The 16,477-nt window shown below is 41.8% G+C and overlaps 1 protein-coding gene across 6 annotated transcripts in view; it reads left to right on the top strand.

Annotated features, from left to right (window-relative positions):
• The window catches only part of VCAN (versican), a 99,201-nt gene that overhangs the window by 57,702 nt on the left and 25,022 nt on the right, over positions 1-16,477 (top strand). For all 6 annotated transcript variants that reach the window (XM_064405735.1, XM_064405734.1, XM_064405738.1 and 3 more), the window contains 2 exons: positions 7,971-13,469; positions 15,601-15,714. In XM_064405735.1, the coding sequence (XP_064261805.1) occupies positions 7,971-13,469; positions 15,601-15,714 (5,613 nt within the window). The remainder of the gene's footprint in view (positions 1-7,970; positions 13,470-15,600; positions 15,715-16,477) is intronic.

Genomic DNA, 16,477 nt, shown 5'->3' with positions numbered 1-16,477 from the left:
AGGGGAAAGAATATTCCTTTCAGCCCTGAGCAGCCACAGGTGCAGCCAAAGGGTGGGCAAAATGCTTTTTGATTCTGAGCGTAGTATTCTGACTTTTGCTCAAATTTATGTTGTGCTAAGGCAATTTTTGATTCTTCTTGGAGGGGACACTCTCTCCCCATACTGGTAGGGCCAGAACTGGCTCTTTCTTGTGCCAGCTGTGTCATGGCAGAAGCATTTGAGGCTCTCCCAATTAGCAGGATGTAAATGTAACGAAGGGATGGTGGTGAAGTGGGACAGGAAAGCCCAAAATTCATTGATACCTCAGTCATGGAATATCACGCATGAAATAATGGATGAAGTAATTCTGGTGAGCAGTTGCTCTTTCCCAGCTTTTCCTGCAGAGCTGGACTTCCCTTTGCACACACCCAGACACGCCAGCTAAATCAGATACAGTCTGACTCCTCGCTTTGTTTTGGGTTCCATCTGGAGAAAAATGCTTTATTGCACGGCAGCTGTTTGGGTTTGGGTTGTTTAGCCCTGCAGAGCTTTAGAATTGTCTTCTCTGTGGGCAGTGAGAGAAATGTTGTCATTGGAAGGATGCTCACGCCCAGCACGGCTCAGGAGGAGGCTCCACGGGCTGGAGTCGTGTTTTGTTAGTGACACACTGGAGCGGAAAGGAAGTGGGAATGACTGCCCTCGGAATGCTGCGTGACAAACATCCAGGAATGATCCAGGGAGCTGCACCCTGCCCGTGCTGGGGCTCGGCCTCGGCACGGCAAAGCTGCCGTTTTTAACAACTTGACATTTCACTCAGTCTGCTGCTTTTTAACAAATTTATTGTCGGGTGGGGGAGAAGAACAAAGTAAACGCCAGGAACTGCCAGAGGGCTCCGTGATATGCTTTTATAATAAAACAGTTCCTTTCTTTCTGACATGGGTTCTGCATCATCCTGTCTGCTGCTTTGGAGTTTGGCAGGGCTGAGCAAGCCCAGAGCCCTGTGCAGAGCAGATGTCCACGTAAGTGACATCCCCTTTCCACAGGTGCCTCTGGCTCCGGCCAGCAGCTCCAGCCTGGGGTCCTGCTGTAAAAAGGCTGCAGGGCAGGAACATGCCAGAAAGTGATACTCATGGATTTTACATGAAAAACCCCCCAAAATGGTAAAGCAGACAGACTGGATAAGTGAATTTCAGTAGGCAAGACTGACCACCCACCTTGAATTGCTTTCAACTCCTACCCAGCCAGCTGTGCAGAAGTCACTCCTTACAATTGCTTTCTCCCAGGAGTTTACCTGAATCATTCAGACTTTTATGCAAGGTAAATTTATATATAGGTGTGTAATGTAATAATCTCTTTTGACTCTAACAGCAATAACAAAACGTAAATTTTGATAAAATTTAGAAGGTTAAAAAAAAACAAACCACAAAACAATCCAAACCTCAAATTATTGAAACCTGCCCTACCTCCTTGAGGATTTCTAAAGGGAGCCAAAGTTAACAAAATTTTAGAAATGTATATGTCCAGCTGGGAAACATTTTAAAGTGAACTAAATGAAACCTTTTGTTTACTTAGAGAAAACAGTAATCAAGACCTGGATTTTACTAGACCTCATCATGTGTAGTAGTTATGTTAATGTGAGGTAGAAGGATTAAAAGCATCAAACATTTAATTATTTCTGGATTTTTTTTTTAACTTTTTTGGCTTAGGTGTGTGTAATAGTAACCATGTTTCTTTAATGCTTCAGACCAGTTCCTTGGCATTATTCCTACTTTTTCCTGAAGACGAGAAGGGGTATGCCTGGAGCACTGTTGCTCTTTGACCATGCTTAGGTGGGATAATGATACTACAAGATGGCACAGGTTAGAGAAATTGCCTATTCCAAAGGCTGACACTTGGAATTTTGGTTCACCAGGAAATATCTGTATTTCAAAATATTTTATTTATTTTTAAAAAAAATATATTAAAAGAACAATGTACATTTTAAAAAAACCAACACAACCAAACTTCTTCTGTGAAGCAAAACAGCCCAAAATATGTTATCAGATTGATTTATTTCTGTGAAATTGAATGGTTTTGTTCCATTTTAATGTAATATCTAAAAGGGAAAGAACACCCTACTCAATAGAAAGGTTTTGATTTTTTTTTTTTTTTTTTGTACTGGGGACAGCTTTTCAAATCCCTTTTTTATTTCCTCACCATGCTTTTAAAACAGAATATATTCAATGAAACTGACACATTCCTGTGGAATTGGCTGAGGTTTTGGATTTTTTCTTGCTGGAAGAGTTTCAGCAAGCCATGGTCATAAAGCTGCTCCAATCCACGCAGACTGTGGATCAGGTTCCTGGCAGAGCTGAGCTTCAGGGGAGTAGGGCATGACATAAAGGTGGATTAAGTCTTTCCTCTTCTTAGAGCCTCTCCCAAGCCTGGGTGTGAGGCTTCCCTGGTTTTTCAGAGGGCTTGAACCATCTCCACTCTCTCATGCTTTGAGGACTCCTCGTTGTTTTCCAGGTAGAGCACAGTGTGGATTTTCCACAGCCTTTCTCTGGTGGGTATCCTTTGTGATCCCACCATGAGCATCCCAAAAATGTGCAGGGGTTTTGAAACAGCTCATTAAAGCCATTTACATCCATGCATGTGTTTTATCAATGTCTTCATAGAACTACAGAAAATGGACTGGTTTGGGATGGAGTTAAATCCCACCCAGAGCCACCCCAGCCATGGCAGGGACACCTTCCCCTGTGCCAGGCTGCTCCAGCCCCAGTGTCCAGCCTGGCCTTGGGCACTGCCAGGGATCCAGGGGCAGCCCCAGCTGCTCTGGGCACCCTGTGCCAGCCCTGCCCACCCTGCCAGGGAACAATTCCCATTGCCAAGATGCCAGCCAGCCCTGCCCTCTGGCCCTGGCAGCCATTCCCTGGGTGCTGTCCCTGCAGCCCTTGGCAATTGTCTGTGTCCATCTTCCCTGCAGCCCCTGCAGGCCCTGCAAGGCCGCCCTGAGCTCAGCCCAAAGCTTCTCCTGCCCGGCTGAGCAATGGCAGCTGTGCCAGCCTTTGCTGCCAGCGGAGCTGCTCCGTGCTCTGCCCAGCCTGGAGCCTCCTCTGGGCTCCCTCCAACAATAACTAACAACATTTTAATCTTGATATAACTCCATTGAAGCCAATCCCAAAAAAATTATGATTATAAAGTGCAGGAAATAATTCGATTAAATGCAAACTCTTTTTATTTTTCATGCAAACCTGTCTTGCGGTTATGAGCTCTTGATGGTGAACATTAAGGATTTTCTGTTAGTGTCACATTATGCAATGAAATACTTGCAAAACAAAGGGTCCAAAATGGTTTCAGACTTCTAGCTAAAATATATTTTTTTTGTTTCCTGTTTAGTTGTATTCTTGTCAAAATATAGGGCCTGATTTAAAATCCACAGAACATTTTATGTGAATCTCATGGCTTTATTAGACCTCTAGTCCTTCTACAAAAGACTGAATTCTACTACTGCTCACAAATAATTGAGCCTGTGGATCTGAAGAAATAAGTGGACAAATTGCAGAAGTGATAAATTCCATTATCTGCAGGATGCCAGATTAGATGTTAAGAGTCCCATTTTGAAAGGATCTTCACAAAACCAGAAGTCTTCTGAATTAAATATTTTGTGTTTCGAAAGTTGGGAAACATCATAATATGTTTTCTATTTAATTCCCTGTTAATTCTTCTTCACATGCTTATCTGATGGATTTTGAGACAGCAAATGCTTTTTTATTGCCTGCCCCCTCAAAGATGGTTTTGGAAAATCTCTTTGTAGAATATTAAAAGTCTTCTCAAGAAAATAAATATTGCTGCACGTTACACATTTTTGGATGTGTGCAGTTGTTATCTCGTGCACCACTAACAGGGAGGAAACTTTTCTATGTGATCCACTGAAAAACTGACGTGGGCTTGGAACCAGCCACGATGGATTGGAAGGGTTGTAACGAGAATTAATGACACCTTGTTCCGTGGCTCTGTGGTTAGGTGCAGTAGCAGGCTGAAATCACCCTGTAGCCAGAGGGATTTCCATTTCTTACACACAGGAGCTGTTACTGAGATAGATGCCTGCTCCTTGCAGGTCATTTAGAACATCTAGATGTATTAAATGGATTAAGAAACACTCCAGGCTGGATATACCTATCCTTTCCATCTCCATTCCAGTGCATACTTCATCACTTCCCTCCAAGTGAGGCTTTGCTGATAAATCTCTCCCAGGACTTGTTTGGGTTGGCACTCTGAGCTGACAACCCTTGGCTTTCTCTCCTTTTTAGCTACTTGTTTTCACTTTCCTTCACTCGGAGCCAGAACAACAAAGCACCTCTTTGAAAAAGGGCTCCTTTTGGCTTGTTTTCCATGAGCTGTTGATAAGCATATTTGATAGCCAGACTCCTTTCTTTTAAAGTCCTGGTTTCATCTTTTTTTTAGTAGTCTTTGGTCTGCTGCAGGAATAGGTGTGAAATAAACAGGAGCCTGCCCTCAGGGTCTAACAAACCAGTTCAACAGATTAATATTTCTTCTATTTTGATATTTCTTCTATATTAATATTCTATGGTAGGTTTTCATCCCAGTGTCCTAAACCCAGTTGACAAGGATGTATGAGCCACACAATCATGTGGAATATTTGCCAGCTCAGGAGTTGTAGAGCATTTTTCATTGCTCTTAACCCTGAGCAACCTGAATGCTAACACAGAATAATCAAATCTGGATTTGGAAGGAAAATACTTTCTAATTAAAAAAAAATTTAAAAAATCAAGTACATTCCTTACTATCTCCTGAGAAGCTTGTTATTTTTTCTTTGGAAAAAAACAAAACATGAGAAAAAACAAACCCCAAAGATTCTTATTATTTGATGAAAGAGCCTCCTGAAAGTTCATTATCAGAAATATCATACCTTTTGCTAAGGTTCTTTTATGTGGATTGTTCTGGCATGCAAGATCTTGAAAAAGCTAACAAAGTAAAAACTGGGGTCTGATAGAGATCTCTGCATGTGTAAGAATTTGTATTTGTCTTCTAGGTGAATTTGGAACAGATGTTGTTCACTAAATTTATTGCCTACCATAAATGACTTAGTGTGAGCTACTAATTTGAGGGACTCCCAGGTGTGCTGTGCTGCAAAAATTCTGCACTGTTGGTCAGAACTTGTTAGTCATGGTGCCCTCCTACAAATTACAGCCCATCCAGTCCCATCCAGGCTTTATAATTTACTTTTTTTTAATGTACAATTTCTGTGCAAAGCTGCATGCTTTGTTTCATGGTCTAAATTGCTGCGTGTGAAATCATAATTAATCTTTATGGCAGTAAAGAAGAAAGATTGTTGCACATTCCTCCTACAGCTGTTCTCACAGCACAGGACATCTTTCCTGGCCATTCAAATTTCTGTCTGTGGGAACAGTTATTTTATAGGGAATCTACCAAAAATCAGAGACTCTCAGAGCTCCCTATCAGCTCTGCCTTGCCATTCCTCTCTCACTGACTGAATTCCCATCGGTTTTTGCATGCACAGTTTTGAAAGGAAGGTGTGAAATTCTGTCTCAATTGAAAATTCTGCTTCTATAAAGACATGAATTCTCAGTGTGTCCAGGGTGAAATTCATGGATTCTGAAAGGGTTGTTATTAGACATGCTCCTCAAAGTCATGCTGCCAGTCCTGGAGAGATTACCAAATTCCTGCTTTTCACAAAATTTGAAAGGGAGATCTGGGAGAGCTCAAGTAAATGGCTGCAGAAAATTTATTCCTCTGTGGCATTGGGCAGCCTTTCTAAATATTTCTAATTTACTGGAGAAAAGCATTCATTCTTTACAAGCATTGCATAAAATAACTCCCAACAAGCACATGTGAGGGTGAGAGAAGAAATCTCAGTTTTGTAGCCACCTAATAGAGCTGTCACAGCACATGGTAAACACCAGGCTTCTCTGGGCAATGTACAACAGCCAAGCAGGCACAAGGGTAAAAACCAACTTTTTTTGGTTGCACTGGGAGCCCTGAGCTTAGTGTTGTACAGACTTGATGTTGTAGTTGAAATAAACAATGCTGAAGGTGATTTATTCTCTGTATTCTTCAGCTGGAGCTTCAGCAAAGCTGAGATCCAGTAATACTTCATGAGTTTAGCCGTAAACACAGCATGAAGTATTAGAACATTAATTCTCAATGGAGTTGCAGTGACCTTTTCAAAAGCAAATTGAAGTCAATTTGCACACACAAGCCAGCCCAGGCCAAAGAATCACAACCCTTTCGTAGTGCTCTGTGTCAGTTTAACTTGATTGAACACATTCTTTTCCAGAATGATCACCTGATGACTCTGTCTCTGAGGACTCACTAGTCACAGAGGTTAAATGATCTTCATAGGTAGGGGAATTACTTCAAGTTGATGAAGTGCTTTACCTCAAGTTCTCATTGTTTTACGACTTGTAGATAGTTTTAGTGAGGAAGATTTGATTTAAGACTTGAGCTGTGTCACGTACTGCGGATAATTTCTCAGGGAGCAATGGTTGCTGACAGTGCTCTGAGGCAGGAATCCTGTTAATTGGTTCAGAACTTCTCCTGGCAGATATGGGCAAAGCTCCATTGGCCATTCCAGTTTGTACCAGCAAGAAAGTAATCCCCTCCAGCCAAAATGGTTATAAACATAGATCCAGAAGAAAGAAACACTCATGCAATAGGATTTCAGCCCAAGGTTTCTAATTTCAAGTCAATTGGCCAAGCTTGAAATATTGGGCTTGTTTCTGAGTCTGTTGTGTCCTTTTTTTTTCTTTCTTTCTTTCTTTCTTTCTTTCTTTCTTTCTTTCTTTCTTTCTTTCTTTCTTTCTTTCTTTCTTTCTTTCTTTCTTTCTTTCTTTCTTTCTTTCTTTCTTTCTTTCTTTCTTTCTTTCTTTCTTTCTTTCTTTCTTTCTTTCTTTCTTTCTTTCTTTCTTTCTTTCTTTCTTTCTTTCTTTCTTTCTTTCTTTCTTTCTTTCTTTCTTTCTTTCTTTCTTATTTTCTTCTTTTTTTTCTCTCCTGTCTTTTTTTCTTCTTTCATTTTAACTAGGATAGCTTCCATTGTCTGGAACAGAAGGTTTGAAGCAATGTTTGTGCTGAAAGGGCAAGTTTAAAAAGTGTCTATGGAATTTGGGATCATAAATCTTGGAGGAATTCATGAGGCTTTCTGCAGCTAAAATCTTGCCTTCTTAATCTTCTTTCTTCCTCTTTATCTGCCTGGACAACTATACAAAAAACTGTGAGAGGTTTGCAACCTGTAGGAGTATGTAAATAATTCAAAGTTACTGGTAAACAAAAGAAAATTGCTGGACTTCAGTCATGTTACCCTCTGAGTGGGAGTTGACCTTTGAATCTGTGATATTTTTTCTTATTTGCTGCATAATGCTTTAAAATTCCAAATAGCAACAACTTTGTAAAGCAAGACTTTATTCACTTTAGAGTGCAAGTCTAGTGAAGAGTGATTGATGCAGATGTTATGGTGTTCCTAGTATTTTGAATTACTCTCTGCTCAAAGGAAAAGGGAGATGCATAGGGAACTTTTTGGTGTCTTATTTTATTTTAGACTTTGCCTTGCTTGGCTTTGCCTAGGTTCAGTTATTGGTAGAGGTTAGTTAGTGTCTAAGTCCCTGGAAGCAGTTGCAGCAGGTTGGTCTGAAAAGTGGTTTTTATCTTGTCCATTCCACATCTTTACTGAAAATGTAGGAGCAGGTAAATCAGGCATGGGTTTGGGACCAAGGGCATGTGGCAATCAACAGTACTGAATAATCAATGTGTTCAATATTCAGAGAGGCTCCAGCTAAAAAGTCACACCCCATGGCAGAGTTTAACTTTGTGTCAACAGGAGAACACACTGAATTTACAACAAACTGTAGAATTTCAGACTTTTTTGGTTTTGGTTTTTGTTTTTGTTTTTTTTTTTTTTGTCCAGTGGATTGCTTGTACTTCGTGTGCCTGCTGTTACCTAAGGATTATGAAAAGCTCTCTTTTTCTTGCAGATCACCCCGTGAATGAATTTTTGGATCTGTTCAATCGCCACATGCTTCCTCATGCAATAGATGAAACCCACATTGATGCAGAGTCAGCTCAGACTGAACCCTGTACCTCAGACTCTGTGCAGGATTCGTCTGAATATATAATACTGGATCCTTTCTTTCCAAACTATCCAGAGTTTGAAGAAGACGAAGACTGTGAAAATACTACTGATGTTACAACCCCTCCAGCTTTGCAGTTCATCAATGGGAAGCAACAGGTTACCAGTGCACCTAAGAGCACAAAAGCTGAGGAAGCGAGGAGTGACCAAATCGAAAGCGTTGCCCATTCCAAAAATGTAACCTTTTCTCAAATCAACGAGACAAACACATTTATAATTAATGAATCTGAAGCTTCTGGTACTATGCAACCAAGCAAAGCTGGAGAAGTAATAGGGGCGTTTGAGGTCACACAACCAACCTCAGGGGCTGCAATGTTAGAGCCTGTCTATAGTGGGGAGTCTGAAGTTGTTACAACAGATAAATCAATAGCCACCACTTCTTCACACGAGCAGTCTCTGCAAAATAATAGAGAGACCATGACATGGCAGGGAACTGAGGAGAGCTCTACTAAAGATAGCAAAAACCTGCTTTTGATTTCTGGTGAATCCTCTGGAGATGGCTCCACTGAATCCGATCTGTCCACTTCGGTCTTAGAAGTCATGACAGGGTCGAGAAAGGAAGATGATGAAAAAGATTCTGGTATAACATCTTCTCCTGATGCTTCTACTGTGGAAAGTTCTGCTGTAACTGCTTCTCTGGAGGCAGTTTTTATTCCTGTTACAGTAGACAATGTTGTAACTGACCTTAATTCAGAAAAGGCAACCCCTGCTCCAGGAAACCACTATAAAACAACTATTAAACTTAATGCAAATTCCCCTGTTGAAAACATTCTGGAAACAAGTCATACAGCAAAGCCTGAGATGAGTGCTGCTTCTTTTATGGTTCTGGAAGGCTCTGGAGATGTGAAAGATAGCATCACTGTACCTTCAGCTGTGACAGAGGAAACAGCAGTAACAGAAACACTTTCAGTGCAAGACATTTCTTTGGGCTCCGGCACAGCACTGCTGACAGAATTTTCTGTAACTGATTCAGGAATCACCTCTGCTTTGCCCAGAGCTATAAGTACTCCTTATTCTGATTTTGATCAAAGTCCTCAAGTAACTGTTGCCACCGACTCTGTGTCTGAGCTAATTACGGAAAAAGTGTTTGCCAGTTCTCTTGTAACTGAAAAGAGTATTGATGATGAAAAAGAAATACACGCCACTGTTTATGCAGGTCCCCAAAATTCAGCTACTGCTACAGAGGAAAGTTTGGATTTGAATGAACTTGGGAGCACTACAAGTGAAGTCAGAACTGTAAGTCAAGAGCCACTCAGAAAAACAGTACCAAGCACCACAAATTCTGAAACCAAAAAGGTCACCACCATTCCTCTCTTGAGGGAGAAGAAGCTTTTTGTAAGTGAAGGATCAGCAGAAGAGCCTGCAGACATATTTTCAGGGGGTTCCACAAGCAGAGTGGTAAGTATTGGCTCCCCATTTACTGATCCAGGTTCTGGAGACATAGATTTTGTTGTTGAGTCTGCTACTTTGACTTCGGTCCCGTTAAGGCCTGTCACTGAAACACAAACAGAAATTTATGAAGGAAAAATTTACAGCACAGATGATGCTTCACCAAAGGACGCAACAACAGAATATGAGAAACATGCAAGAACAGAGGAGCCTGCAGTAACAGTTTTGAGTACTTGGTCAGAGAGCTTCACAGAGGGGTCTGGAGTAGAAAGTCAGATGTCCCTGGATATATTTAGTACCAAAAACCCAGGAGAACCAAACATTGAAACAAAACCAACCTACACAGCTCCTTCTGACATAAAATCTGGTTCCACAAAAGAGATAACATCTCACATTGCACCAGGAGTTGAAACTGGAGATTCAGAAACGGGTGAGGCCACATCATCTCCAGGATCTGTGGTCAGTAACAACCCTCATGAGGGCTTGGTGACACATGGTACTGGCAGTATAAAAGCAGTAGCTGAATCTACAGAAAGCAAAGGTGCAAAAGTTGGTTCTTCAACTGTCTCCTTGGGCAAGATCTTCCTGATTGAGCATGGCTCTGGGGAAGAATTCAAAGATGACAGCAGCACCACAAAACTTATGTCTAATGGACCTACAGAAGAAATACTTGGAGGCCATTTCTCAATTACTGACCAGGGATCTGGAGAACCAGACTCATCCACTGGATCATTTGCAGGAACAGCAGTTTCCCCTACTGGGAGACCAGAAACATGGGAAAAGGATGACAGACAGGCTGTCAGCAGCACATCACCTCTGGATCCTGCCTTCACTACAGATCCTGATGAGCAGGTCACAAGTTCTGACCATGAGTCCTCCATGGGGACTACAGGGGATGTGAGAACTGAGGAGAAAACTGTTGATGAGATGACAGTGAGACCTTTCTCTACGAAAATTCCTTTGATGGAAGAGATACATTCTGGGGAAGAGATGCCAAGTGAAATTTCACCAAAAGCTACGGAATCTTCTGAAGAAACAACAGCAGACCCATTGTTTAAAAGTACACAGACTAGCCATGAACATCTGGGATTTTTAAATGTTCCAACTCTCAGTCCTTATCTGGAAGAAAAGGAATTAGAAACTGAACCTGTTAAGGAAATACTTTTGCCATTTAATGATGACAGAGTAACAGAGCCTGTAACAACTGAAAGGAAATACATAAGCTCTCCAGTCACAGTTATAGAGCAAGAGCAAGAGCTGGTACAAAACATTTTCCCTACAAAAGATATTCCCAGAACATTCCTGACACCTGAGGAAGAAAAGCTGCCAAATCACGAGCTCATTGGTGATCCTCTGTTTTCAGGACAGGGGTCAGGAGATGACCTTGCTGTTCTTCCTTCTGTAGTGCCATTTGTTGTCCAAAGGATCAAGAGCACCTCAAGCCCTGAAACTTCTCACCCTGCACATATGGGACCTGGACTTTCCACTGACATGACACAAGACTTTGAGCGAGGAAGCACTCCAGGAAATGTTGAAGTTAATGAAGAAGTCACAAGTGCTGTAGCTGAGCTGCTGCCAGAAACTGGAGACCCATTCCCCACCTCCACATTCCCCAGTTCTTCAGCTTTAGCAGAAGACAGCTCCAAGACCTTCATCTCTAAAGAGGTTGAGGACACCACACATTATTTTGTTGCAAATGAAGAACCACAGGAAAAGGAAACTGACTATAGGAGAGGAGAAAATGAAACAGATAACACAACACCCACTTCTAAAGCTGTTTCTCCAGAGGAAAATTCACATTTTCTGATTAAAGGTGGCACAACTCCTGTATCTGTTATACTGAATGGAACTCCCAGTCCTGAAACAGAGGAATCTCTTGTAACATCAGCAACAAAAGCCATGGGCAGAATACTACCTGAGGGCTCTGGTGAAGGATCTGGCTGGGTTGGTGTTTCAGAGTCATCTTCCCCTGATATGTTAACCCATTTCTCAATACCCACCGTATCCAAAGTGGAACTAAATGTTTCATCTAGTGTTCCTGGACATGTTTATTCCAAAGTTATGACCACAGAGGCACCAGGAGATGGATCAGAGACTGCAGTCACTGGACTAGTCTCCCTCTTTACAGAAGAAACAGAGGTGTTAGGAAATCCATCTGCTGCTCATCCAAAGACAGCTTCATCAGAGGAACTAACAAGTGACACTGGGTTATATGAAAAAATAATTCCCATGATTGATGACAGAAGAAGTGTTATATTGAATGTTTCTGTTTATGGTGATATCACCCTGATTGAAGAACGGCTGCAAACCCCACCAGAAGAAACAACCATTATAGACATGGATCACTCTAAATCAATGCCTGAGGATATAATTAGTGTGCAGACAATGCCAAATCCTGTTACACAGTCAACATATGGCTATGATGATAGCACAACAGCTGAAGGGGAGAAATATTATTCCACTCCCAGGTTTTCCATAGTCAAAGAAAAGACACTTGGATCTGGTGATAATCTTCCTCTGACTACTTCCAGTCCACCAAGTAGAGAGTTGGTGACTTCTGGACACAGACAAACCTCAGGTGACACGGATTTGGGTTCAGGGAATGACATGAATTTTGCAACAGAAACTCTCACCACCACGGAACCCTCTGAACTGGGCATTTTCCTTCCTACAGTGCCATCTCTGGCAAGCCCTCAGGTGCCTCACGAGTCCAAACCTGTTGTAACCAGCCCCACAGAAGACACCCCTGAGCCAAGCACTTCAGCAAACAACCAAGCAATAGCAGATCAAAGTGAAACAATCTCTGGCTTTTCTGGGATGGGCCAAGAAGAGCTGGCTGATAATCAGCCTGTGGTTCCTTCTCTTACACCAGTTGTAACTGGTGAGCCAGAAAAGGCTTTGACAGCCGGTGAGCTTGAGTTAAGTGTTGTCACCACACAGCCTACATCCCAGCTGACAACTGTGTCACCTACCCAGGGTGCAGGGAATCATCCCACGGTGTACACAGAGTCAAAATCAGCAGAGTATGAGGAAACAGATGCAGTGAGTTTTTATTCTGTTCCTCAAACTCCTAAATCCTCAGTAACTGTTCATTTAGTAAACAGAGTGTCTGAGTACCCTGAGGTAATCATTACAAGCACATCATCATCACCATCATCATCATCAAGGGGTTCACATCAGTCCAATCACTCATCAGGAGGAATCTTCAAAGAGGTTAGTTCTGATGTTACAGCAACATATAAACCACCCACTAGTGACCTTCTTGACACAACAGAGTCCTCTCTGCTGGAGCTTTCTCCTGAGCCTGTTTCAGACAGCACAAGCACAGAAAGCCCTCCTCAGTCTGGCAGGCTTCTAACAGGTGGGACAGAAGAGACAGAAACCCCTGCAACTGATTTAGCTGGTGAGGAAGAAGCTGCTGTTTCTGGAGATTCTCCATCAATACATGTCTTGCCTACTGCTTTTCTGAATTTTGGAGAAAGAGTGAGCACAGATGTTCCAAAAGTCAGCACAGCAAAAGTCGAAGCTTCCTCAGGGAGAGTCAATAATCCCCTCCAAGAGGAAGACAGGACTGCTGAGAGACAAAACCCCTGGCTCGTGTCCACAACTGTTTCAGACTCACCCAACAGCATCGAAAGTGAAGGATTTAAACCTGGCCAGGAAGCAGTTACAATTCTAACCTCGCCTTCCCAGCTTTTGCATGGAGGCACAGAAACACAGGCGGCTTTGTTTGGTCAGGGGGAGATCACAACCATCTCTTCTAACATTGCAACAAACAGCATTGCCCCTGGAAACAGTCCCTACCAAAACCAGCCATCAACACTGAGCTCTGAGGAGCCAAACACTGTGGAAACTGTAACTCCATCATTTTCCCTTCCGGAGGTCACGAACGGATCAGATTTCGTGATTGGCACCAGTGTGGGTTCAGTTGAAGGCACAGCAGTGCAAATTCCAGGTAACTTCCCAAATGTGATCCCTGTCGTGTTGTGTGTGTTGTGGTACTTGTGAAGGTGTTGCCTGGGCTCTGGTGAGGGGTGTGACAATCAGAGCTCTGCGTGAAATGACAGCGGACCTCGTCACCCTCCGGCTGAGAAATCAGCCTGGCTGTGGCTCCCACAAGTGGAACAGGATGGTGGGGGTGCCAAAAAACCCCAGCCCAGTGGCTTTCCATTGGTGTTTGCATCGTGGAGCTCTGGATCAGACTGGAGGTAACCAGCCAGTTCTAAAAGACAGGAAGGTAATGTGGGTTGTGGTAGGGAGATCAGCTGGAGTGATTTCATTTGCCAATTTCCAACAGGTGATTTTATCTGATGGCTTTTCTTGTGAGCGTGGTGTTGGCTCTTACACAATTGATTGCCATGAAGGGTTGTTTCTAACATCTTGCAGCTGGCCTAGAAAGCAACAGTGCACGTTTTAGGATCAGAATTTTCTATAAAATTGAACTTCTCTTGACCTACAAGACAGCTTTCCACACAAGAGAAAACCAAGACCTTCTTTTCAGCCTGTCTGTAGCTTTAGGTGGTTGATGCAGTGTCAGTCTCCTAAAAATAACAGAACTTTTTGTTAGTCATCATTTGCCACAGTATAATGGTACTGGGAACCATTTCATCAAAAACATGGGTGATGCCAGTGGCATCACTTCAATTCATATTTTGTCTAGATACAGCTGAGGAAAGAACTGGAGTGCTCTGATTTTATAGGTTTACTGCTATCTTTTTCTCAAATAACCCAGGTAGCTGGCAATTTGAAAGCGTTTGCTGTGGAAGTATCCAGTCTGTAGAAGGATAAACAGACAGCAAACACACAAAAAACACTATTAAGGTGCCTAACAGAGCCCTATATTTGTGACTTTCAGTGAAGCAGTCCTAAAACCAGCACCCTGTTGAATGGATGGGATCAGATCCTTTCCAAAACCTCCAAGGTGAAAACCTTAATTACTTAATTACAACTCTAAACTTTTGTACATAGGATTTTCTTCTGGAGGCTTTCAGCTGGACCTTCTGCATTCCCATGCCTAGACAGGGAATTTGGTACTTAAAAAGGCTTTGAATCTCTAATTTGCAAGAGTAAAGTATATATTATTACTTTTTTTTTTTTTTTTTTTTTAATTTTTTTGGCCATAAATCCTTGTCAGATTGTTTTGGGAAAACATGACCAAAAAAATCTTAATTTTTCTCATGCCTCTGATTTACAGAACTCTCTTATCCATTTTGTAAGTTTGCAAAGCCAGGGCTTTATTTTTGCGTATCAGAAGGGCTGTCTCCAGGATTTCCCTCTCACTGTGAGAAACTAACTCTCAGAAATGGTTTAGTGTGGACTTGTCTGTGTGAGTGAGTGCTCCTAGGCATGAAATCCAATGCAAATACCCAGGTATCTAAACTCAGTGGAAATAAACATCACTGGAAGGCATAAAGCTCTTCAAGGAAATGAAATTTAAATGCTAACTCCTGTAACAACTGAGGATTTCACAGCAGGTAAGTTTTTATCTTAATGTTCAGTTCAGAGTCAAATGTATTCAGAGCCTTTGTTTGTATACTTTAAATGTATTTTTAAGAAAGGCAGGTGGGAAGCACACTTGTGAGAAAACAAGTAAGACTTTGTGGGGATTGATTGATTGAATATAAGCAGCCAGTCAGTATGTTCTGTGTACCCTGTCATTCTGCATAAACTAACCCTGTTCAAGACAAAAAGCATTTCCATTCATTTTGCATATGTTTAACTGTTTTCAGCTATAATTAATTGTCATGTCATGCAAACTAAATCCTCAACAGAGTATCATGACTGCCAAACATAGTACAAATTGCTGTGGAAAAAAAAAAGTAATTCCAAGAGTAATTTACATTGGTTCATAGTAAATGCCATGTTGTTGTTAAAGTTGAAAGTAGTGATGCCTGAAGGCCAGCTTTACTGTTCTATAAATCTTATTTTGAGTAGCTGAGTATGTTAATAGATTTTCTGTAACTACAGTAAAGCTTGCACCACCAATGAAGCACTGAAGAAAGGTTTGTTTTTTCCCCCTGAAAACCAAAAATACACCACTTCCTTGAAACTAGGGAGTCAAATTCCTTTTTCTCCTTCTTTAACAGGCCAAGATCCATGCAAGAGCAGCCCCTGCCTCAACGGTGGCACCTGCTACCCACGTGGTTCCTTCTACATCTGCACCTGCCTGCCAGGTTTCAGTGGGGAGCAGTGTGAATTAGGTAAACTGCTGCCATCTGGGTGCTGATTAACTCCAGTTTAAAGACCTCGAACGTGAAATCTGGTGTGCTTTACAGCTGAAGGCTGCATGGACGTTTGAAAAATTTTATACCGAGGCCTTACTTTGGGATGATTAAATGGAGAGTTCCCCCTTGTCTCTCCCTTTTCCCCCTCCCCATAATGTGCACAGATTTGTGCACACCCACAGGGGTTAAGGGAACTGTAAATGAACTGCAGGAGCTGGAATTCACAGCATTGACTTGAAAACCACACCAAATAAAGTAAAAAAAATAGGCCTTAATATTGGGGATAGTTCCCTAAGAGCTTCCCCTAGTTATTCAAAGGGTTGGTAAGATAAAATATTCCCAAATGTGAATGGGAAGATGAAAACTGAACACAAACTTCAAAATTTTTGCAGGAAATTTTAGTTATTATCATAATCATATGCATCTTTGGCACAAATTAGTATTTTGATAACAGTTTCAGCTGAGGAACCCCTTACAGTTGCCTGTGACATCTTTGCACCTCCTGTGACTGTAGATTTCAAGAGACTCACCTATGCGCTTTAGAATAACCAATTTTCCTTCCAGAAAGTCAGCCAAAGTATGATAAATGACTGGAACAAGTAAGACCTAGCATAAAATTTGACCAGAGCATATCTTAAAACAGAAATACATATTTTTTTAAGCCTTCTACATGATGCAGCAATTATTCCTAGCTGTTTGTAGATATGTCAGCTTTTCTTTTACATTTTAATAAATGAAC

The sequence above is a fragment of the Passer domesticus genome, chromosome Z (assembly GCF_036417665.1).
Source record: "Passer domesticus isolate bPasDom1 chromosome Z, bPasDom1.hap1, whole genome shotgun sequence".
In the NCBI taxonomy this organism is placed as follows: Eukaryota; Metazoa; Chordata; class Aves; order Passeriformes; family Passeridae; genus Passer; species Passer domesticus.
The sequence above is the reverse complement of the archived record's forward strand: the minus strand, read 5'-3'. Positions and strand labels throughout refer to the sequence as shown.